We start from the raw sequence: 25,294 nt of genomic DNA, 5'->3' as shown, positions 1-25,294 counted from the left end.
ATTTCGTCACTTTTTTCACATTAAATTGTAAATATATCGGAAACAAAGCATTTTTCGAATTTTTGTCAAAGAACAAAAAGTGTTTATTTTGGTCCATTTTACAATAAAAAAAAATCATTCAAAGCCATTTGGCGAGTAATTTTTTTTTACACCTTTTTTGTTTATAATTGACTGACCACACCGAAAAATAAAAAAAAAATATGTAAATTATCAGAAAAATACACTTTATAAAATAAAAAAAGTTTCATGCTGTAGGTTTTTGTTTTAAAAATTTTGTCGGTTACCTTCATTTAGAAGCATCTATTTAGGGGTGAACCGCTCGCCTACAAATATCGCGATATTCTAGCAATGTTAGAAAAACATATTCAAGAAGTTTCAAACCCCAAGGGATAAACTAAAAGAATTATAGACTTTATATATTTAAATTTATAGAACAATATTGACTTTTATAGTAATTAATAAATTAAAATTATATCAATGTTACTGAACATGCGCATTATAAGATATAAGATAATTTCATGTAAGCCAAGTAGCCTCGCAACAGGATATCATTCAAGAAAATTTGGTTATGGTTAAGAGTACGTGTATAATAAACACTCGATAAACACATTGACAGAGTACAGCACCAAGAAAAATAATAAAAATACTTGGCAGAACTAGAAAATGCAAAGATTAAACAAAAGAAGAGAAAATACGCTAATAATGACAGCGATGATATATCAACAAGATCTCACCTGTGTATGAGGCTATTCTTCCCGAGAATGCGCATTAGGAATAACACGGCTAATGTTAAATTTTTACTTTATTTAAATTTAGGAATATTCTTTTATATCGTTTTTTGTAAGTTTTAAGCACATACTAATACAGGTTCAACAACTTCTATCTTTTGATCCTGCTGCTCGTTTTCAATTATCGCAGATTATTTGCGAATAAAAAGCTGAACTTTCGCAGGAAAATTTTTTTTCCAGCCGAAATGTGTTTTACGAAATATGATACAATAAATTTCCACAACCAGCATGTTTACGCAGATGGAAATCCCCATGCCGTTATCGAAAAGTATTTTCGTGAATTTAGTATAAATAAACGTGGGGATTGATTTTATCAGCAACTTTCTACTTAATTTGACGATCCAATTAATTATTTGGAGGTCTTAAAATAAAAATTGTTCTCTGTGAGTATTAATAGTGATGGACAACTGAAGAACAGGATTGAACATGCTGTTTACAATTTGCAGAATGAAGGAATAGTGACAATTTTTGATCAGTAATTGCATACAGACTTTTAGAAGATCCAAACTTAAATCATCATTTCACCAATTTCACTCTTTCTGAATTTTATCGAACATGATTTGCAAACTGTAAAATTTTTAAATACGTCTCTGTTTATTACACACATCTGGTCTCTAAAGGTCTATGCAGACTAAGAATGATGCGCGTTTTACAATTATTTTATATAATTTTGTTTATATAAGCCGTGGTTTGGACCCTGCACATTCCTACAATATTTAAACTACGTTTATAGAAAACCTTCAGACAATCACGTTTTTAAATAATTCCTATTTCTATTTATTAAATATAATTTGTCTCACGACAAAGAAACAGGTCGACTCGATAAAAATAAAACCAATATCTTGAACGATGTTATATTTGCGACAATAAATGTTATAAACTTTTTCAACAGATAACAAGCGTAACAATAAATAGATATCTATAAAAAAAAATAACAATACTCTTCACAGAGCGTTGAAAAATGTTTAAGTTATTGTCTAATCTATGATTATGATAACATATTTAACTTGGAATATAAATATCTTTTATGAAATAAAAAGCACTTATAGTAGTGTTTTCCACTACAATTTCGATTTAAACTGGAATTTTAGTTAATTTATAAAATGTTTAATATTTCTAAGATTTGTTTATGGGTACCCATGGTTTGTTTTATTGCTGCGCAATTTTATTTCAGGCTACCCAAAAATATTGTCAAGACTTCGTTGTATTATTCATTATGATGATCAAAAAATTGTAATCCCTTTTTTAATCACCCTAAATTTATTCGAACACAGTTTATATCACCGTATATGATAAAAATTATATTTTCGTTGGCAAATATTTTTGCTTAAGGAATAATATTTGTACAGGATTAAAGTGTTTCAACATGAGCAAACTAGTGTTTTATCTGGCAGAAGCCGTGTCGTAGCTACTCTTCAAAATATTTGCTATTACAGGCATTGCAAAGTTTACTAAAAATAAATAACATCCCAGTGATTCAATCCTGAAAGAAAGCGATGAATCTAGCACGAGTTATAAATGCATTTAGGTGCAGTTGTACATACAAATAAAATGACACTTCAGCTTAACTTAAATTCGTCTCTGATTTTGTCTGCTATCATTTTTCCTATAGCTAACGAGCTCGTCGCACCAGGACTTGGTGCGTTCCTACAGTGAAGAATCCTGTCTGCCGTGGAACTAGCACCCTGGTCTTTCTTCATGTCGAAATAGAAGTCTTCCAGCAAATTGCCTGAAACAAGTTTTATATATTTTCCTTCACTGAAGTGTTGTAGTGCTACACACAAGGTGTGTCACTTTTTATCTTAGTAACTGCCAGAACCAATAAAACTATGAAAAATAATGTGAGTTTGTTAAAAAGGTTGTCAAATTTGATTTTTCTTTAATATCTTTTAAACTAATTAAGAAATCATCTTCATATTTTAAGAACTTTGCTGATCATGAGTCTCACTTTTTTAAAGTACCTCTAGGCTAATATTTTGATATACAGGTTCGGAAAGTCCCCATGGTACATCGGCCGTTACGTGAGAGCGATAAGTAAGTCATAGAAATCCGTGCGATAGACAAGGATGGTTACATTGAAGACGTTTCATAATCTGAATAGTCACTCCCACTTCTAACCCGAAACGGGCGGTGACTATTTAGATTATGAAACGTCTTCACTATAGCCATCCTTGTCGCTCTCTTGTAAAGGCAGATGGACCATGTGGATTTTCCAGCTCTGTATATTTTTTTTATCCAAAACACTATTGCGTACCAAATTCAATATTATCGCTATTTTCTCTGATCTTGATGGTTTTTGTTCTAGCCGTTTTCAAGGTATTGGTTTTCTCATTGAATCTACAGGGAGTACCCCTTACCTTCATCGTCTAATGCTTGAGCCCTGACCCCCGAAGGCCCAGAAAGGCAGTCCTTGGCTGTAATGGATGGAATATACTTTTGTAGATCTTTGACCTGTAATGGTGTGTACAGAGACTTTGCCATTTCGTGCAAACCTGCGCGAACGTACTTAAAAGCCATTTTTCTAAAACCAGGATACAGCAAAGCGTCCATAAGTTCTCCTATATTAATATCAGTCCATCTATAAATGACGTAGTTCAGATAAATAGGGATGTATTTGTTTACCACTCACTTGTATCCTTCTCGTTTAAAGGCCAAAACAGCATTTGGACCCAACCAGATGCTACCGTCCATCCTGGGGGTAAAATGCACCCCTAAGAAGGGAAATCTAGGGTCTGGGACTGGATAGATGTTAGTAGTAACCATGGGGGCCTTTTCAGGGGAGAGTAGGAGGTATTCGCCTCTAAAGGGTACTATTCTGGGTGATCTTGGACACCCAGACATTTCTGCTAGCTTGTCTGACTGCAAGCCTCCACAAGTAAGGACGTATTTGGCCTTGATGGTCTTTCCAGATTTGGATTTAATCAAGACTGGGTGCCCACCGTCTTTAGCCTCTTCGAAACCATTGACCTGGAAGGAAATAAAATAAAATAGGGCAGACATATTTAAAATTTAAGTACAAGCGATGAGGTACTTTTCTTACTTCGAAATTCAGATGAATGGTACCCCCACCTTTCCTGAAGTCTTCTCCGTAGCTTTTTGTAACCACAGCCCAGTCCACAATCCCAGTATTGGGCGACCAAAGGGCTTCCAGTCCTTCACAGACCGGCTCTATTGCTTTGATTGATCTTTCTCCCTTTATAAGTTCCAGACCAGCCACGTTGTTTTTCTTTCCTCTTTCGTGCAAGTCGTGCAGCTTGTCCACTTCGTCAGGGGTGGAGGCAACTATGAGTTTGCCGACCTTCTTGTACGGAATTTTCTTGGAGTCACAGTATTTGTATGCCAAGTTAAGACCTTCCACACACAATTTTGCCTTGAGAGAACCTGAAAATCAGAATATGTAATTAGAACGCAACATATTTTGTTATTTGTACTTTAAAGAAGTCCGAAACAGTTTTAATATAAACCTTGCAGTGTTGGCATATATTTTGACTAGTATAAGTTTCAGACTAACAAATAAACACAGTTTTTAATCAAAATCAGGCCTGGAAAATGGTCCAACTGTAATAATACACGATTTTCACACCTGGCTTGTAGTAGATGCCAGCGTGTAAGACGCCGCTATTATGTCCACTTTGATGCCTCGCCAGGTCAGCTTCTTTTTCAACAATAGCCATTTTGTAATTGGGGTATCTTTGCTTAAGCTCTCGGGCGGTGGCAGCCCCCACGATGCCGCCTCCGACAACGACGATGTCGAACTCATCACTGAAAGCATTAACTGAATATTACGAATTGGAAAAAAACTTAAATATCATAGTGTTTGGCTTTCGTTCTACCATTAAATTTAAATTTAATATACCAAAAAAAGTCTCAACTAATTGAGCAACAGTATCCAATTTGATATATTACTTTGCTAGATTTATTGTTATTATTAATAGATTTCTATCGAATAAACAGCCAATAACATGCAATTATGTTAGAGTATAATAATAGTTAAATATTACAATAAAATTCATACGCACGTTTTTAATATATAGAGTTCGTAATTTTCACATTTACCTCACAATTTCCATACTTTTGTTTATAATTGTGCACGGAAAAAAGATTTCTTAAATATATATATATATAGGTACCTAAATATTAAATATAAAAGGTCGAAATATGCTTCGTTTCCGAGATACAGTGTTTCAATTTTAACCTTTTATTTATTTTTATCAATTATTTCAGAGTTTTAAAGATATCTATTGACTCGAAATTTGAAAAACACTTTGGAGAAATAAATGTACATTTTTTGGAGTTATCCGAATATTTCTACATGCACCAGTGCCGTTCGTGCTTGAATGTCACAAACATTTTTAATTAAAAGAAAATGGTCGCCACTGACTTTTTCCCGTTTTGATATTTTTTTGGAAATCCGCCATCAATTCTGGAAGAACTTGGTCTCTTCAATTTTTTTCGTAGGAAAAAGGGTGCCCTTTTTGAGAAAAAAAATAAAACATATTTTATTGCAAGTTGTGTATTTTTAATTTCTATTGATACATTATCTTGTAGGTTGTTGTCAATATTTCTAAATAAAATACAACCATCAAATTTCGAGTCAATATTTTTTAAAACTCTGAAATAACTAATAAAAATAAATAAAAAACTAAAATTTAAACAGTCTATATCTCAAAACCGAAGCATATTTCGACCCACATTTATATGACCTTTTTTTCACAATATAACTTCGGCAGACCCCCTAAAATATTTCGCACTTATTTACAAACATCCTATATACCGGGTGTCCCAGAATATGTGACCAATCTCTTAGATTTATTATACATAGGACGTTAAAATAACATGACAAATTCCTATAAAAATTTTCCCTAGAGGGGTCTACGGAAATATAAGCCCCCTAAAGTACGCCCCTGAAAATCGATTTTTTAATAACTTTTAAAATGCTTTATGTAGTTCCTTTTTTATACTTATAAGACTCATTAAAAATTGACAATTTGGCCTATTTGGTTTGCCAGTGACGGACTAGCTGTAGCACAATAATGTCAATTTACACCCTTTACGATAAAGGCACAAAAATAGCATTTTTTAGACAGTTTGAACCTTAAACTAAAAAAGACACTCTCGGTTGATATCGATAAAATGAACTATATTCGAGAAAAAACATGAGCTCCTTCTAATGCATTCCCTACCTCAGCGAATTGAAGATTGTTGGATCCTCTGCTGTCCAGCGTATTACAAAATTATTAAATGACATAATTTTAAAGTTATTAAAAAAATCGATATTAAGGGGTGTCCTTTAGGGGCCTGTATCTCCGTTGGGGAGGCCCTCTAGGAAAAATTTTTATAAGAACTTGTCATGTTATTTTAACGTCCCCTGTATAAATCCGAGAGATCGCCCACATATTCTGGGACACCCTGTATAGATGATTAGTCTTGATTTAAGAAATATGTTTTCTGTGTACCTATTTGCCTTCTTTTTTATCACTTTCCTTCATATTAGTCAAGTTAATATGCAAATTTACTAAATCTAAGAATACTTCTGCGATATTTATAAATGATAAGCAATTAAATTGTAATGTTACTAAAAAAGTAAAACCGCAACAGAAATTCCAGTCGTTAATTTACGTATTACACGTAGAATATCATTAACAAAATTAAAAGAAATGATAATATGTTACATAGAATTATTAATACAACTATAACTGGAAATCTTCTTTAACAACTTTTTTTATTTTTTGTTTTGTATCAAATTTTTACTTATATTTAACTCAGTTTTCTCTTAGAGAACATTTTTAATATACACTCTTGCACTTTTATTTTAGGTATAATCTAATTCAAGCTAAGCCCAAAAATGTTCCTAAAATTCTCATCCGATGAAATCATTTATACTTTGACATCAAAAGCTAGATATTCTAAAAAGCAACTTCAAAGCTGACTATTAATTCTCTGTGGACCAAAGCACCGTCCGACATTGAATTAGACTGATTCAAAGAATGGTTGTTGTTTACAACATCATTAATTATTAATTAATAGCTGAAATTTGTTTTGGTGCTTAGGTACATAATATAGAATATTTTGGATAGTTGTCTATACCTTTTATAATTTTATATCAACGTCAACGATTTTAAGCATTTTATCCCAATACCCAGTAAACAGAATAAAAAGATTATTCAAAATAAAAACTAAAAGTAGGCATACAACATACATATATATTGAAATTGTTAAATGAATAAATAATTGTACACAGAGTGAGTAGGGAGAATCGCACCACACTCCAGGAATGGATTTTACACGTCAAAATAATAAGAAAAAACTTAAATGTTATTATGCGATTTTCATTTCATTTTATTTTCTAATTACAAGTTCCGTTTCTGCCTAGTATTATTATATTCAAGCACGAGAGAGCATGTTGCAGTAAAGAAAGTGTCAAAGACCACCTTGTACATTTTTATACATCATCTCGAGTTACCAATTTATAATTTTTTATGATTCAATGCCACATAACAGATAGATAACCTTGATATTAGACAGTTTTAATACCAGTACAGAATACATTAATTTCAATTAATATGTCACGGCTTCTGCTCATAAATACATTGCCAAATTACTTTTATATCTTATCTCCTCTGCAATAAGTAACAGAAGCCTAGACCTAACAACGCTTTTTCCTAATTTCAAACCAAACACTATCGCCAACCGAAAATCACTGGATTTTACCTGTTGTTAGCACTGCTGACGGAGAACGCTCGCACATTCAAAGCACTTCCGGCCTTATGAGCTCTGATTATTTCTCTGAACACTCGCGACATTTTACAGGACATCCGAACTGTACTGTTGTATTAACTTTTCACCAGTACAAGTCGCCGGATTGTCCGCCTAATCTAATCTAAATTATACAAAACAAATGTGATGTAACATCGTTGACATTGACTTGGGCGCACTGCTTCAGCGCGCAATCCGTCGGGACGCAGTGGCGTAGGATGCTTTTTTTAAATAATAACAATAGACTTCATCCACAACCGCGAGTTTTTATAAAATATTATTATTTCTTTAATCTTTAAAAGTTTTACCCCAATGAAGTCTATTGACATAGTCCAGAGACATATAGCTACCTTCTTCAGAAGTAACTGGAGATCTACTAATCTTGTCACTATTTATATTTGATGTGGTCACTGATCAATGAGGTTCGGTGGGTGACCTCGTACGCGTTTTGACGTTCCAGTGGGTTGCTGGCAGATCCACGCCACCATCCCTGTTGAAATCGTTCGGATTTTTGTAAATTTCTATTGCTCCTCTGTATAGTCGGAGCCAAAATCTTCTCTCTCTCACTATCATGTTGGCTTCACTCAGATCCACTATGTGTGTCCCGTGCCCGCCTTATACTCTGCTACTCCCGATTTTTTACAGTTGTTATTTTCAAGTTGACTTTTGTGCTCCTTTAGCCTCGTGTTGATGTGCCTTCCTGTTTGTCCTATGTAGACCTTTCCGCAAGAGCAAGGAATATTGTACACACCGAGGCTCCGGAGATGGTCGCTGTTGCAGGTCTTTGGAAAAGCTGCCGCCATCCTCTTTGCAGTGCTGAATACTGTGTTGATATTCCTCTTCTTCAAAAGACGTCCGATTTTATCTGTACAACCTTTCACGTAAGGTAGATACGTAGTCGCTACTCCCTCCGCTACTCTCGCTACTCCCTCGCTACTCCGCTAATAAGTACTCCCGTTTCTCTATGGGCGTATGTCTCCTCCTGATAGCTTGTTCAATATTCCTCGCCGTGTAGCCATTGCCTCTCAGGGCTGTGCGTAGGTGTTCTAGTTCCTTGGCCAAGTGTCTTGGCTCGCTGATGATCCGCGCTCGATGAATCAAGGTATTTATGATCCCCTGTTTCTGGGCTGGGTGATGGTGCGACTCCGCATTCATATATCTGTCTGTGCAAGTTGGCTTCCTATGTACTCGATGTCCTAAAGTGCTATCTGGTTTCCTCTCAACCAAAACATCCAAGAAGGGAAGGGCGGCATTTTTATCTACTTCCATGGTAAACTGGATATCGGGATGTATGCCTTTGATGTGATCTAGGAAATCCGCAAAGGTGTTGCGTCTGTAGGGGCAGATGATGAAGGTATGGACAACATATCGGTACCAGCACATACGCTTCAACGTTGACACTATATAAATAAAAATTAAATTTACTTTTTCAATTGCTTCTTACGAAAATCCTCCGTCAAACCCTTATTTTATCTGTTTCTGACACGATTGGGAAAATAATATTTTTACTTTATGTTAAATTTAGATTATCTCTACATTTTTACCTTTTTTACGAATATGTGTCTTTCTTAATTCAACGAAAATAATAGTTATATTTATTAACAAATTTGTGTTATATGTTTAAAATTAATTTGAATCCATGTCTATCCCCTATTGTACCGCTTATGGTTTTCATTGATTGTACAGAAGTTTTATCCCTGCCTTCAACCGGTCTTAGTTGCACCTATATCTCCTAGATGGCAGGGACCGTAATATAAACAAAATACTTTAGATGCCCTCGCATACTAGACTGGGTATTATTAAGATTTCGATTGTATTATATGTTTTGTGATTTCGATCTTATCGTTGTTTGGACAAACTACAGAACTTCCATAATATATTGTAAATAGCAGATGAAATATTTCACATATTATGATGGTCCTCTGCGATCTAGTAGACAGAGTAGTTGTCAGTATTAATGTTGGTTACCTAACTATATTTTTTATGAAGATCGTAATGTTACTTCTATTGCCTTCTAGATGGCAACATAATATTATATTATTTATGGTTTATAGACAAAGGAAACTGTAACTATAAAGGGCATGACAATAAAAGTAGTAAATATTATAGAATACAGACAATTGCTGTTTGTCAAATCGATTAAGATACTACACATTATTGAATTGATATCCAAAGTAAATAAAACATAAAGAATAAAGTTATACTTTTGATTTTAAATATAAATGGTGTAAATTATATAGCAATTTCAATAAATCAAATTTATGTATAACAGTCAATAATAAAAAACTTTTGTTTGTGAAGCTTTATTTAGCTATATCAGACATGTGTTTTTGTATTAATTATATTTAGACCTATCATTTATTTGTAGTTTTCATTTTGAATAATTATTACTAGCAGTTTACTAGTAGGAATAAATGATTCAATGCTAGTTGCATGTAACCCAAAGAGTAATTGTTTCCTTCAATATCAGCAGTTTAGAATCTTGTCTGAGGGTTAGTTCTTTTTTACAACATTTCTGGTATCGAAAAACATTGTTCGACTTCGTTCGATAAGATTTTTTAGATTTTTTTTTGTATCATTTGAATATCTTAAAAATAAAATAAAAAATAAGCAAATAATAGAATGTTTTTTAAAAACACATTTGTCTCAAAATATGTCTCTTATTTTTTCCACCTTCTTCCAATGCAGGATCATCTAAGACACCAAAAATAGACAGTAAAAATATTAAATTTAAAAAATGTAAACTTTACATTAAATATTTTTCATAGCAAGACTGTAATAATTAAAATTATTGAGAATCACCCAAAAGCCATGATCCAATATTTGGTTAATTTTAAGTAAAATTTTCATTTTCAAGGGCCAACCTGTCTTAAATTTTTACGAAAAACAGTTGTACATCTTCCAAGATTTTCAAGGTGTCTTTCACTACATATTTCTAATCACACAGTAGACTTGGAAAGTCCCGAGGTCAGAAAATTTCCATTTAAATAAACGCAAATCTCCCCCATATATCAAAGAAAACGTTATGTTTTTCTGTCAACGTCAACCAGGTATAACAATGTGAATTATCTAAAAGCTTGATCTACACATTTATGTGTGTCAAGTATTATCCTACACGTGTCTTGCCGTCGTATCGCTGTTGAAATCGACTAACCTTCTCCTAGCGAATATTGATCTGCATTTAAAAATAATAACACAATAACAATGACAGATAATAAATACACTCTAGTGTCATAAATACGTATACATTGGTACAGTGCATAGTTCATTTAAGCTTGAAATTGAAGAAAATTGACAGTAGATCGTAGATGATCATTAGCGTAGTGTTGCGGAATATTATTGGTTGAATCATTTGCATTATCCCTTTACATGTATCGCTTGTATGGGATTGAACTTGTCTGATGTGTTGAAACTTTAGAGATTGAGTTTATGTTGCTTCCTTGGACGGCTTGTGTATGATACTTTTAGAGCTTGTGTATGGAAGCTTTAGAAACTTGTATCACTCAGGATCTTCAACACAGGGTGGTATGTGCAACGTGAGCTATGGTCGTGTTGAGCTCGTTTTAATTATTTAGGAGAATTTTGATACTTGTATTTGTATTTTGAACGCATGTACTGGCTAGGACTGACGTTCGATAACTCTTGACGCTGACTTCGCAGGTTGCATAGTGAGGTTTGCGCCAGATTTGGATAATGGGGATTTTGGAATTACGTCCCTCTATGGATTGTGTATATCTCCACAAAGGGTTGTAGTGTTGAAAATCATTTTTTTTATTGCGACCATAAAGCCGTTTTGAAGTTCATTTTTTTATTTTTCGGGCTTATTACTATGTTTATAAATTATTGTACATTTTATTGGTACTTTATTACTTTTGTTTATCCACTACTCAATGCTATGCAAAATCTTAGTACTTTTTTCCCCTGTTTTAAGGAGACATATTGGAATAAAAATAGGTATGTTTTAAATTTTTTTTATAGGAAATAAGCTACTAGGAATACGGTAGATATGCGCTATTAATTTTCCAGTTCCTCTTAAGCGACTTTACAAAAATGTAACACGGGAATTCAGACTACCTATCTCGAAATGAACCTCTTTCGAACCAGTCTCATTTGAGTTTTATGTAAACACGAGGTATGTAAGTAACCACAATCGCGGTCAGTCCTGAAACAGGAACAGCCAGTCGTAAAAATGTTAATCGGCCACAAGCCGCATTTAAAAATCGACCGAAAAAAACGCCAACGACCTCAACCCCCTGCACAATAACTGCACAAAACTGATAGACCGGCAGCTGGGATGCGAATATCGCACCGGCTGTCGATGTGGTAGTTAAGGAGATCGTTGATTTGATACATCTGATCAGATTTGACATTTGGCTCATTTGAGGAATTAAGAGCATCTAGAAACATCCAGTATACAGTGTGTCCTGTTTTTCAGGTTAACACCTCTGGAAATGTAAGAAGGCTGTGGACTTTCCGCAAGCCAATTTTTTTACAAATGGTACCCTGAAAGGAGGTTATAGTCTACTAATCATTTTATTGATGTCACAAAAGCCTGACGTACTACGATTTTTTAAAAGAGTCGTTTTCCAAAAAGGGGTATTACGCATTTTTTTATCAAAAAGATAATATTACCAGACTATTCAACACCCATTATACCCATATAGCAAATTTGAACGACAAATGTCTATTGACTGTTTTTTTATTAATTAATTAAAAATTATAAATAAGCTGGTCAAAGATTCGAGAAAACTAAAATTTAATTTAGATTGTTTTGCAATTTTTCTTTAACAACTTAATATTTATAATTCATTACCTACATTTTTTGTACGTTAATTATTATTTTTACTATGGCCACAATTAAAAGTGTTAAATTTATAGTGTCTATATTTTTTCTTTGTCCGATTGGTACATGTTTTCACTTTCATGGCAATCTTTGACCTGCTTATTATAATTTTTAGCTGTCTGATTTTTCAAAGTTTGGCACCACATAAAAAAACAGTCAATAGACATTTGTCGTTCAAATTTTGATAAGTGTTGAATAGCCTGGTAATGTTATCTTTTTGATAAAAAAAATGCCTAATACCAGCTTCTGGAAAAACGACCCTTTTAAAAAATCGTATTAGGCCAGGCTTTTGTTACATCAATAAAATGATTAGTAGAATATAACCTCCCTTCAGGATACTATTTGTAAAAAAATTGGCTTGTGCAAAGTCGACAGCCTTCTCACATTTCCAGAGGTGTTAACCTGAAAAACGGGACACACATTAAATGTTGGAAATGAATTGGTTTTATGTGTATTATTTTTGTGTTCTAAAGATAGAATCATTTATGTACAATATTTCTGATCATATTTTATAGGACATTTTGTTCGTCAACTTAAAACTACATTTTTAAATTCCTAATTTTAAGTCTGTCAATATAGTACGATATTGTTCCCCTTCATTTTGAAAAATTCGAAAGAAATATAAGCTAAACTATAATTAGGTACGTTATTTAATATATTTTAAAATATACAGGGTATTGAAGTAGTGTTAAAAACTTTCGGGTGGATTGAAAGGGGGGTTAATAGTACTCATAAAAATGGAAGAAAATTCCTAAGAGTTTGAGACCTTTTTTTAGAATCAAACCAAAACGTGTTCAAGTTTTGATATTTTATGTTTTTTTTAGAAAAAGGGCCTCCTTAGAGCTTGTAGCCCCGAGCCTCACCATAAATTAATCCGGCCCTGGGTCTGTCCCACCAGATACCCTGAGAATATCTTTAGAATAAGTTTGTTCTATTTGGGAAAGGTTGTCGAGCAAAAATGTAAAGATTTTACTGTATTTCCATACAAAATAAAAATCAGTTTATTTCTTAATGGCAGATAAAATATTAAATCATTGTGATATTTCTGAAAATGCATATTTACATCATTTGCAAATCAACTGCAAAGCAGTTGACGCAGTTAGCCGTTAGTCCCGCTGGTCTGTCTTACACCTAATTCTGGAATATTTTCGAATATGTTATTTTTTTTAATTTTTATATTGTCTGTATCCTAGAGAAAAGCGCATCGCGGAATTCAACGAGAAACATAGCCAGTTCGACATCGAATTCAAAATTCAACCCCAGCAACCACCAAACCCGGTCGAGCCGCGGACCTACCTCGTGCACTCACCCACTTCGCCAGCCGTCGCGACTCTCCGCTCGGCGTCGCCCTCCTCGTTCGCGTGTTTTCAAACAAAATCGCAGCGGCAGCCAGTCGAGTCCCGATCGCCGCGTGCTACGATGGAAGAAGAGCTCTGCTGTCCCGCCTGTAAGCAGTTCTACAACAACCCGGTGCTGCTCCCGTGCTACCACGCTCTGTGTCTGCACTGCGCCGTCCAACTCCAGCAGCCCGCCCACCAAAATGCCCCCGCCGCCGCCGTGAGCGCCGAGAACGCTGAGAGCGTCGCTTCCGGGAGTTCCGGCGACTACCAGGAGAGCGATAAACTCTCGATCCTGAGCGAGACCGACAGCGGCGTGGTCTGCACCTCCAGGCCCAACAGCTACGTGGGCACCCCCAACGGGGTGCTGTTCCCCAGCGCCCTGAGCCTGGCCTGTCCCGTGTGCCACAAACTGGTGTACTTCGACGAGAACGGCGCCCACAACCTCCCCAAGTACAGAGTGATGCAGAGCATCGTCGACAAATACGGGGAACTCAGAAATCTCATCCTCAAATGTCAGATGTGTGAGGTTGAGCCCGCGAAGGATGCCACGGTGATGTGCGAGCAATGCGAGGTCCTCTATTGCGACACCTGTAGGGAGTCCTGTCATCCCAGTCGGGGGCCCTTGGCCAAGCACGTCTTGGTCGAGCCCAAGAGATGTTCCGGGAGTGCTCCTAAAGGGAAGGAAGGCAAATGCCCGGAACACGTGGAAGAGACGCTTAGTATGTACTGTCTAGTGTGTAAGATGGGTGTTTGTGCGGTTTGTTTGATGGACTCCAGGCACACCTCTCATGATGTCCAGGCGCTGGCGGTCATGTGCAAAGCCCAAAAGGTAGTCTAAAGATACAGTTTTATTCAGTCTTAGTAGAGTAGTAGGGATAGGATTCTTCAAACTGATTCAGGAAACTCAGGCATCTAGAGATGAGTTTATATCTTAGTCCATACCGGGGAATGAAGAATTAAAACTGCACTGCGTTATCTTGACGTATATTGCATTTGATGAGTTTCATCAATTGGTATGATAATCCCATAAACATTAGAAGCTTTACACATAATTTGGAGGTAGACAGATATTTAAATACTGTAATGCCTGGAGAACTATTTTATTATGTCGAGTTCTATTTTTCACATAAGATTTTATATTTTTTTCAAAATCTCATTAACTAACTTCAGAAGAATTCAGCTAATGCAATAAATTATAAATAAAAAATTCTACAATTCTCATTAAATCATGTGTCTCCTTGAGACCAAATGTATGATAAAAGAATAATTTATCTAAATATTACCAACGAAAAATTATTAAATAATGTTACAAACTTTCAAAGTAATTTGAGTAAGTAACAGCAATATGATTGCTTTGGATTAAGATCATCACAAAATGCAGCCACGATGACACAGCTAGACTTCCTGTGTGTTATAACTGTGTGTCAGGATACTGAAGCATTGGCGGTCATCTGCAAAGCACAAGGTAGACCAAAGTTGCATTTTTGTTCAAGAAGTAAATATATACGTATTTGTTTATTTTATAATTAATTGATTATTTTTTGGGTATTTTGCAACCTATGAAAAAATGTTGATCTCACTTCATAAAGCAGATAAATAAAAATACATATTTATTACACACTTATTATAGCTAACGTTTCGAAAAATGGGTCTTTTTTGATACCAAAACTTATACTGACTTTTTTTTCAATTTCAACTACTGAAGCAGGCAAAAACAAACAAATTTAAACTATATCTTAATTGAAAATGAAACGTTATTACGTTTTGATAACAAAAAAAGATACATTTTTTGAAACAACTATAGTCAAAGTTTGTATTTGCCTGCTTTTCCGTGAAAGATTTTTCGTTGGGCGAAAATAATAAAATTTTAATAAAAATAACCGTTGACTGATTCTTTTTGCGGAAGATTTTATTTATTTTTTTAATTTTTCACAGGTGGCAAAATAGAGGTAGAACCAATGGTATAACAAAAACTGTTGAAAATAAATAATTTCCGGTAATATCTAAATGAAATTTGTTTTGATCGCATAAAAGAGAGGTGAAAAAACTGCAGTTTATCTTGACGTACTGAAGCATATTTGATTAATTGAACCAGTTAAAGTCACAACTCCGTAAAAATCGGAAGCTTTATACAAAAATAAAGCTAGATTAATCTTTAAAGATTCTAGGTCTCAAGAACGGTATCCTTTTATCTAATCCTTACATAAAAGTTCTATTTGTATAGAAAACTTGATAGTTACACTAGATCAGAACTGTTCAATTGGATAAACATGAAAAATGAAAGAAAGACTACTCTGAAATATTAATCAGAGTTCTTTATTTCAATAAGTTCCGTTTGGATTATGAATTTATATGCCTAATATTCAAAACTGTTCCTCAATATTGTTGATTTCGTAAATTCAATCCCATCCTGTGTTTTGGAATACAAAATTAAAGCAATTATTAATAATACCGGAACTTTTTTAATGAGAGTTCTATAAAAGTTTGCTTACAAAATATTCAAAAGCGAATGGGCCATGCTTTAAGGATAGTTTCTTTCGGTGAACATAACATAAATTTAGATCAGCTACCTTTGTATAACGTTGTTTGCTTAAAAGCTGACTTTAGCAGGTTTTGAGATGTTTCAATCTTTGGTTTTTGAGGGAGCTGAAGGAAAACATAAGGTTATTTTTTACATAAAGCATAGAAGTCATTTAGAACAAATGGTATATTATATTTTGCCGTATCTTTCTATTGGTAGAAACTTTGAAAAAACTGAGATGTTTTATGAAATGCCACTTTATTTACTGCAAAAGAAACGTATAGCATTAGCTTGTGGCCAACCTGTTATCTATCGACTCGACAAGCACATCTCCAAGGGGTTGAAGATATTACTCCGAAAAAACTGAATTCATACAATTATCCAATATCTTGACTTGGTTCTTCTATAAGTAAAATCAATTCCTTTACGAGCAAACTGAAACAAAGTCAAAACCTAATAGTGTTTTACCTGGTATCCCAAACGAAAGCTATTTACAGGCGGTAAAACGAGACGTTTATAAATTGCTATCGATATATGATGCTATAATAACCAGCTAATGCATTTTATGGGTATTCTTAGGATTGCATTCGATATTAATTGTGGTTGACTGACTTGTTTATGACCGGAAAGCCAGATATAAAACCGGTTGGGGTTGAGGAACCCAGACAATGTATTTCTGCTTTCTGCAAAAACGTAATTTTGCCGTTTCTTCAGATTTGCATGGAAGATAGGATAGACGTTTTTGTTCTGACCTCAAACCTGATTCGATACTAACTGAAATAACAATAACCCCCTTTCGTCCTCTTCATTCTCGTCAAATATTTTCAAAATCTTTTTTTATAAAGAAATCTTTCACGGAGACTGAATTAAATACTGGGATTTTTTAAGGTACGCCGCCGCCGTTTGCGAAAATTAAATTGGTTATTTTACAACATCAACGATAACAAAATTTCGTTTGTTTGCCAAATAGAAATTTTGTATAATAAGGCTGACCAACCCTCATATTTCGAATAGGATTGCACATATATTTTTTTATATAATCAACTAATAGATGCAATCAGATGTTTTTTATTTTTCGCTAATTTTTTCTTGATGTACCTATTTAAGTTTTAATTGATATTAACATAATGTTGAAATTTAAGAAAAATGAAAATTCTGCGAAAAATAAAGTAACAGTTTGTATTTATTTGGCTGATTATTAAATGAAAATCACAAATGTATGTGCAACTCTTTTTGAGGTCTCAAGATCGGTCACCCCTTTAACTTTTCATCACGAAAGTTCTCTATGTAGGCCTAGAAATCGTCCCCTAAAAACAATATGGGTTTCAATAAAGATACTTTTTTTAGTAATTTCGTTTCATTACATACTGTACACGCAAAAAAAGAAATTTTTAAATCAAGAATGGTATATTTATATATACGCAAAGAAATGTACATATATTCTTGATGTTAATAAACCACAATATTAATTTAAATAAAATTTCTTACTTAGTTTAAGATTGTGGTATATTAGCATCAAGAATATAATTCTTTGCGAAAATATATCTAAATATACCATTCTTGATTTAAGAATTTCTTTTTTTGCGTGTAATTCTGGAGAATTATCTCTATATTTTTTTCCTAGTAAAATGAAAGTAGATTTGGCAAACTATCATGAACTCTTTACTTCCCGATTCATTGTTGTTCTGTAGACTACATATTTCTGAAATATTCCCTCTCTGGGACACACACGCTTATGAATTATAGATAGAGGTTAGGGTTCTATTTTTAGACCGCAACCACAGGTAAAATACAAAAAATGTCACGTCTTATAGACGCCGTTGCTAACAACAAAAGCATACCGAGCGTATGAGTCTGTGCCAAAATATGTGTTATAGTTTGAAGAACAGGTAGTTAATTTTTTTATTCTTGCCACCTGCTTTTGTGCAAGTGATAGTTTATGAGATTACCTGTCGGTTTCTTTGAAATCCCTATCAATTTTACTTTTATTTCGTTTTGGTGGCCATGGGCTTTTTATCTACAAAAAATATAATATAGAGGTCAGTGGAACAACACCAAGTACATATTACAATAGTTTTAACATTTAAACCTCAGCAGTACCTATAAATTCTAAAAGTTCAAGTTTGTTTTTGTTAGAAATTAAAAAGCACATATTTCTGTACAATCCTTAATGATGTTTATAATTCTGACTTTGTAACAGTTCATTTGACTATTTGTAGTTTTATTTTATCAGAAAGAAAAATTGTGTCACAAAATATTTGACTGAGAATCTTATCAGTTATCATTAGATGAATCAGAAGTTGTATATCTTATCTTAAAATAGAAATACCTTATCTAGAAACTTTATAATTTTTTATAGAATTTAATACTTAAATAACCTTTATTTATTATGTTGATTGCTACTGATAAGTATTTGTCTAAAACAGCCTTTTAAACTTAAATCATTCTAATTTTCTAATGCTGATATTTATCAGCACATAGTGAAAAAGTGTGCTTCAGTTTATGTTTTAAGGGGTCTGTTTTTAAATTATCATTAGAACCAGCAATGACAGCACATGTGTATACAAACAGAAATTATTATATGGTGTGAAGAAAGCAAATGACTTTAACTGAGAATTATCTGTATTTAATGGAAATTATTTATGTAAATATTTATGAACTGATATATTAACAAGAAAAATAAAAATAGTTTAATAATCTGTTCATCAATATTTAATTCATAAATAAATATTTCTTCTCTCAGATCGTCAGTGATACGAATCGGTGATATTAGTGTGTTTTACTTTAAACTAATACAGATCCAGATAAAAAATATATTTTTTTTTCTTAAAAGATCTCATAAAATGATGTCTAGATAATATTTAATTATAGATTCAGTTATAAATTTCTTCGAACGAACGTTGAAACGAAACAGCTGATTTCCCCAGGTAAAAAAATCTGTTTTTTGCTTATCTTTCACTATGGATTAAAAATCCAATAAAAGCTAGGTTAGTGACCGAATAATACGGTAGGTCAAGATTTACTCTCGATAAACCTTTGTGGTTCAGCTGTCAGGAGCGATCCGAAAGGGGTTTAAATAATGATTTGAATTTTTTTTTCAGTGTAAGTATGCATTTTAAAATTTTTATGAACTCGTATTCGTATTCTACTCATTTTTCCCTATCTTCCCTTAAAGTTAATGACTGAATCACCCTGTATGTATACACTGTACATAATACTATTTCTAAACCCTTATATAATTTTGATTTCCGCAAAAAATTATTACAACACTCATAAGGTCAAGCGAGGGAGAGAATTTTGACTTCGCCTATTTGTTAAAAAAGTAAGGAAACTGCTTAAAATTTTTATGCTTCTGGTAATTGATGTTCACAACAACACATTGATAATTCTCGTTCTAATAATATTTTAACGAAATAGCAGCTCTGTTTTTATCCACGTTCACTGAGAGGGAATATTAAAAAAGCAACCTTTTAACCTAGCCCTCGAGCTGTCTCTGGGAACAATGCCGCATTTTCTAACCCTATTACCATAATTGCCTGTTCCAGCGGGTTCGGTAAAGTACAAACCGGCCCGAGGCAGGTTAGTTTTATTCGACATCAACCGCATTTTCAGTACATTATCCCGGTTATTATTAATTTCATGCTAAAAGGAAGACTGAAATGGAGCGCAGTTGATTGCGGCAATGCTTTTAGATTTTTATCTCACTTTATATTGTCTCAGATGTTTTTACGTTGAAAATATTTAAGGATCGGTAGTGTAACGTTAGATATTAGGAAAACATAAATGTATAAAATTTTAAAGTGCTGGGCGCTGGGGTGATTTGATCGGGGAGATTTTTGTGTCGTCGTGTAGATTGGACCTTTCTGCACAGAATATGTGATTACGGGAGCGGCAAGGGGGAGGGAAATGGTGAACCATTTTGAAGACTGTCGATGCGCTATAGGTGAACTTGAAATGGAAGCCATAGAATCTGTGTAAATATCACTGATGAGGTGTTTCATTTTATCCATTATTTTCAATGTCTCAGAAGTTTGCTTGGTAAAGAATTCCGTAAATTTTTCATGTAACGTTTTATAGAATTTAGGCTTTCTTTTTTGAGACACATTGTACATTTCTTTCGACTGAATGTTGACCTGGAATGGGAAAGAAAATCGATCATTTCTATAAATAATCTTCCCATTGGTGCGCCCTTTCATTCGTATTTATTTATTTATTTTTGAGGTCGATGAAGTTCTCAATTAGTGACTTCTCAAGAGGCTATAAATAGCGTGCGAACATCAGCCGGCAGAAACACTCCGAGAAACGTAAATAAACGCTACAAACAAAATGTTTCGATGCGATTTTGTGGTGAAATACTAAAAATAAACAAGAGAGGATAATTTCGTCCCAGTCTTTTGAAAGGTATATAAAAAGAATTCCATTAGGAACTGAGAATCTTATTTGGTTTATTGCTTCTTATATTTTTTTATTTGTGTTATATATTCAGGGTATAATTTTAAGTAGAGGTAAGTTTTTTACGGGTAATGGTACGTGTTCTCTAGAATACTAATCTAAAATCCTTTAATTTAATCGCTAAAAAAGTATAATTTATATTAACGTTATTTATTATTACTTATCCGCACTACACAGTTTAAATTTAAGCAGAATCCGATCCTGATCCGAACGTTTACAAAGAGCAGCAGAGGCTAGCCTCCGCAGAACGTCCGAATCGCTAACGCTTCATTTTATTACATTTAATTTGTAATATTTAGAAAGATCGAATGTTTGTACCAAACAAATTATATTTTCAAATGTTCACTGATTTTCACAATTTTTCTCTGTGTATAAGCGCAGTTGGATGATTTTTCGCCTCGCATTCTACCATTTCATCCAACTAGCGTTCCAAAAGTTTTAATATGCCCAAAGTATGGACGACGGCTTGCAGCGACACCGAAACTTTTCCCCGATTTTCCTGATTTATGTTAATTTCCATTTTGCTGCCAGATGGCATCGTCCGGATTAAATGTAATATTATATGCAATTTATAAGGCTTGGTCTGGGTATGACCTCTTTTCCATCTCGTATTTCTCGAAGGCCCCTCATACAATTGTCTCCGTTCAGAATCGATCAAGGCCTTCTTGTCTCTAACGCAGTAAATAGTAAGTAAATGAATCTTATTGCAAAGCGAATGAATTCTAAAAGAAAATTATCTGGCATATTATAATGTTGAATATTAGCGACACTGAGAAAACAGTTTTGTTGCAGTGATGAAAATATTATTTCGTTTAATACTTTATATATAAAGTACACATCTTATCCACCACATTGATTGTAACAAATTCATTCAATATATTCTCCTTTAGATCACATACTTCTCCTTTAGATCTTATATTATCGTTCTTTGTTTACTTTCAAGCTTAGAAAGAGTTAGTTAAGAGTTCCTCGGAACCGTTCCTCAGAACCATTCCACGGAACTGTTCCATGGAACCTTTACCTCGGAGCTGTTCCTTGTACCCGTTACTTGGTTGCTGTAGAATTGGCTTTTCCGAATCAGTATTTTCGAACCTTTACAAAGAACAGCTACTTTGGAACCATTCCATAGAACCATTTCTCTGGAATCGTTACTTAAGAACCTTTATTTTGGAACCGGTATTTACTTAATGATAAAAGCAGAATGAAACTTCTTGCGAAATCTAGTGTGCACACAGTAAACAAATGCATTGAAAAATCGTCCGTTAAGGCGATTTTCCTGAAATTTAAATCGAAGTAATTTAATTGTGTCAACACCGCTGAAACACGAAGCCTTTCCTCGCTGTGAAAGGGCTTTCAGGAAATAAGGAGTCGGAAAGGAAAGTAATATAATTTTTTGCAAACATTGTCGCGCTGCTAGAGTCCAAAGGTTCATTAATTAAATGACGAATCGAACGAAAACAAAACGAAATCCCGGCATGACGGTTACCGGTGACAAACGAGCGGCGTCGGATCCCTAATTGATTGCGCAATTTTATAATTAATCGAGGTTTAATCTAGAGATTAATGCAACAATAAAAGTGTCGATTTATTTAAATGCGCCGGGAAGCAGGCCCCGCTAGACGTTGAGATGTAATGGGTTGCAGAGAACAATGGAATAGGAATTTAGGGGTGATGAATAGGTCCCCCTTTTTCAATACTCTCTCTTTCTCGGCGGTGTAGACAGCTGAAAAGAATGCGCTTGTTACACACCGAAATAAATGTTTGCATTAGTGAGAACCAACAAAGTATTTACACACCGTTTAAATAGTATGTCTAATAATAGTTGAAAAAAAGTGTACTTATGCATACCTACAGGTCTTTTACAACAAATAAATTGACACGTTACTGACATTTCTACAGTTGTACAGGGTTATTCATATAACATTTTACCACCCTTAACTTTTTTTGCGTTTGCTTAACAATTTGCTCAATATTCTGCTTTGAAAGACTGAATCTCGCAATGGCTAATATAAAAATTGCTATGGAAAATAAAATAATACTTATTAGATATTTATGCTCTATTTTAAATAAGTAGTCATAAGAGATCCTTCAGAGTTTATTAACGAATACATAAATTATAAATTTTCAATAATTGCTCCATCATGTGCAAGACAAAGCGTATACCTTTTAATTAAATTTCTCTTAAAATTATTGACTTGACCAGATTAATTTAAAACGCGAATTTCCTGAGATATATTTCTTTCGGGAGATTTATATTATTTATTCTCTCTTGATATACTTATTAGAGTATCCCAGAGACAAAGATCCATAGGGGTCAAGTCTGGACTTGGAGAAGCCAAAAAAGTTGTACCGTTGGCACCTATCCAGTCAATATATGCATGTATTGTCTAGGTGTTGCTTAACGGTATTTGTTCTGTGTGCTGGAGCGCCGTCTTGCTGCCAGACAATATTTTGGACATCAGGATCATTTACGAAATTACATATTTCTCCTCTGAGAAGTTCAGTGTATTTCACTCCATCAAAGATATAAAATACTGGACCTGTTTTTGCCTTGGAATAGAGATATATTGGTGTGGATTTTCTGACGCCCAGTGATGTGAATTTCTTCTATTAAAAGTGCCACTTGTATAAGTGGCCTCATCAGTCCACAAGATAGAATTTAATAAATTTTAAAAACAAATAATAGTAGCAATATCAAACATGGTAGCAGTGGTAATGGTAGTAGTAGTAGTACCGTTGGCGCTGGTGATAAATTAGTAATAGTAATAATTGTAGTAGTAACAGTGGAAGTAGGTAGTAGTAGTTATTGCGACAATGTAATAGTGTCAATAGCAGCATTACGAACATATAAATTCATCATTTTGTAAATGTTTATCTAGCATTATTTGGCAGGATAGGCAAAGATAATATACAAGGTGTTCCATTTAAAAGAAAAAACATAAGTTTGGTTCGTATATTTGAAACGCCCTTTATAATTTCTATTTTCATAAACTCATTAATCTCACAGAAATCTCTACAACTTTTATTTTAACTATTTTTGTCTGACTCAAAAAATAAAAAAGTTAAGGGGGGTAAAAGGTTATGAATATCCCTGTACAAGAATACTTTGAAACAATTTATAAAAATTATAAAAAGAAAAGTTAAAACAATTGAAAAATATTGCCAACTTTTCACTGACGTTGATTGAACACGTCTAATATGACAAACATTAATTTTGTCAATAATTTCAGACAATACAACGGAAAAGGAGTATAAAAATTATTGATAAAGGTCACCTCATATTTAACTGTTTTTTTTTTCGTGACGTATTTCTTTGATCTTAGAAAATATACTAGATTAATCAGTTCTTTTAACATATAGACAAATAAGAATGGTGTATATTTTATGTAAAACAATGTAAAAATCGAAAAGAAATTGCGTCTTAAAAACAAATCATTCATTGCCTCAATGGAGTTATTTAAATTTTTTTATATTTTTCTCAGATATTCGGGTACAATTACACGTATTTCATAATTCGTTAAATATTATTTTAATTCTATTAAATATAATAAACTATAAAACAGTAACAAGTCATCTAACAGAAAAATTAAAGAATAACTTTTACACCATATGCTCAGAACTCGCTCCATTGCTGTCTAAACACATTATAAGTATAGTGGACTTGCATGTAAACAATGATCAAGTACAGGTCTACGCAACTATTGGTCCACGAAACTGATCGAACGGCGCAATGTCGCGCTTTTCACAGAACCGTACTTCACAATGTATTTAATTTTGTTGCTGTTATATGTTGTTTTGGATTAATTTAGGATGTCTAGCACTGATTCAGCTGATGAAGTGGGTGTACAAGAAAAAAAAAACTAAAAACATGCAAACAAAAATGTAATAAATATTCCCAGACTAATTTTACTCATGAAAACGGTGCCTCCCTTAATATTTTCAGGTATTCATAATAAATTATACCTCGAAACATTTTCAATTTTAGTGGACAGTAATAATACCGTTTGTGACAAGAACAATTAATGTGTTAATTATATTGGTACCCCACCGCTGAATTATGAGAATATATTTATCAAATATGTAAATGTTATAACTTGTTTTAGATTTTATCAGCAACGCATACTAATTTGTATATTGTGTTGTTTTGTACGTATGCTTAAATTCCATATAAATATTCAACCTACTAGATTCTGTAATACCATATCCAAATTGACTTCTAAAAATATACCAGCCTTCAATATTGTTACGGTTCATCATCGTCTTTTAAAAATAAATTGTACATTTGTACGACTCCAGAGGATATTATACCGCAAGGATATATGTAAAAAAGAAAATGAGAGCCTTCCACATTACCGCATCGGAAAAATATTATCCCACACATTTTTTCGATGGCGTAGGAGAAATTTTCATATAGATCGAGTCACGTCCCGCATAAAAAACGAACCAATTACATAATTTCGGATCGTACCAGGCCAATCATCAATCTCCAGAACTGTTAACTATTCAAATCGCATAACGAGCAAGGATTTTCACGTAGACGTGTCGCTGTAATCGCCATCCAATCGGACTTTAAATGGATTTTTTGAAATTCACA

At 33.6% G+C, this 25,294-nt stretch overlaps 3 protein-coding genes across 3 annotated transcripts; 1 reads left to right on the top strand and 2 right to left on the bottom strand.

Annotated features, from left to right (window-relative positions):
• Positions 1–1,628: 1,628 nt before the first annotated feature.
• On the bottom strand, positions 1,629–7,709 carry LOC108912861 (L-2-hydroxyglutarate dehydrogenase, mitochondrial). Its single transcript, XM_018718274.1, has 6 exons — positions 7,500–7,709; positions 4,372–4,550; positions 3,829–4,169; positions 3,418–3,755; positions 3,146–3,366; positions 1,629–2,517 (listed from the first exon to the last, which is right to left on the bottom strand). The coding sequence occupies exons 1-6, from the start codon at positions 7,601–7,603 to the stop codon at positions 2,348–2,350; spliced, it is 1,353 nt and encodes a 450-aa protein (XP_018573790.1). The 5' UTR covers positions 7,604–7,709; the 3' UTR covers positions 1,629–2,347.
• A 768-nt stretch (positions 7,710–8,477) lies between these two features.
• On the bottom strand, positions 8,478–8,927 carry LOC108912855. The gene has a single exon (XM_018718268.1). The coding sequence runs from the start codon at positions 8,925–8,927 to the stop codon at positions 8,478–8,480; it is 450 nt and encodes a 149-aa protein (XP_018573784.1).
• Positions 8,928–13,806: 4,879 nt separating this feature from the next.
• On the top strand, positions 13,807–14,565 carry LOC108912854 (E3 ubiquitin-protein ligase TRIM9-like). Its single transcript, XM_023455188.1, has one exon. It carries the CDS (start codon positions 13,807–13,809, stop codon positions 14,563–14,565), a length of 759 nt encoding a protein of 252 aa, XP_023310956.1.
• Positions 14,566–25,294: the final 10,729 nt, after the last annotated feature.

This window comes from Anoplophora glabripennis, unplaced genomic scaffold (genome assembly GCF_000390285.2).
Source record: "Anoplophora glabripennis isolate ALB-LARVAE unplaced genomic scaffold, Agla_2.0 scaffold588, whole genome shotgun sequence".
NCBI lineage: Eukaryota > Metazoa > Arthropoda > Insecta > Coleoptera > Cerambycidae > Anoplophora > Anoplophora glabripennis.
The sequence above is the reverse complement of the archived record's forward strand: the minus strand, read 5'-3'. Positions and strand labels throughout refer to the sequence as shown.

What these genes read in the sequence shown, in the direction of transcription:
- LOC108912861 (XM_018718274.1), bottom strand. Translation starts at nt 7,603, where the DNA reads ATGTCCTGTAAAATGTCGCGAGTGTTCAGAGAAATAATCAGAGCTCAT. An exon ending in TGGCATCTACTACAAGCCAG is followed by an intron (nt 4,170 to 4,371) that starts GTGTGAAAATCG and finishes TCTGATTTTCAG; the next exon opens with GTTCTCTCAAGGCAAAATTG. An exon ending in CCATTCATCTGAATTTCGAA is followed by an intron (nt 3,756 to 3,828) that starts GTAAGAAAAGTA and finishes ATTTCCTTCCAG; the next exon opens with GTCAATGGTTTCGAAGAGGC.
- LOC108912855 (XM_018718268.1), bottom strand. Translation starts at nt 8,927, where the DNA reads ATGTGCTGGTACCGATATGTTGTCCATACCTTCATCATCTGCCCCTAC.
- LOC108912854 (XM_023455188.1), top strand. Translation starts at nt 13,807, where the DNA reads ATGGAAGAAGAGCTCTGCTGTCCCGCCTGTAAGCAGTTCTACAACAAC.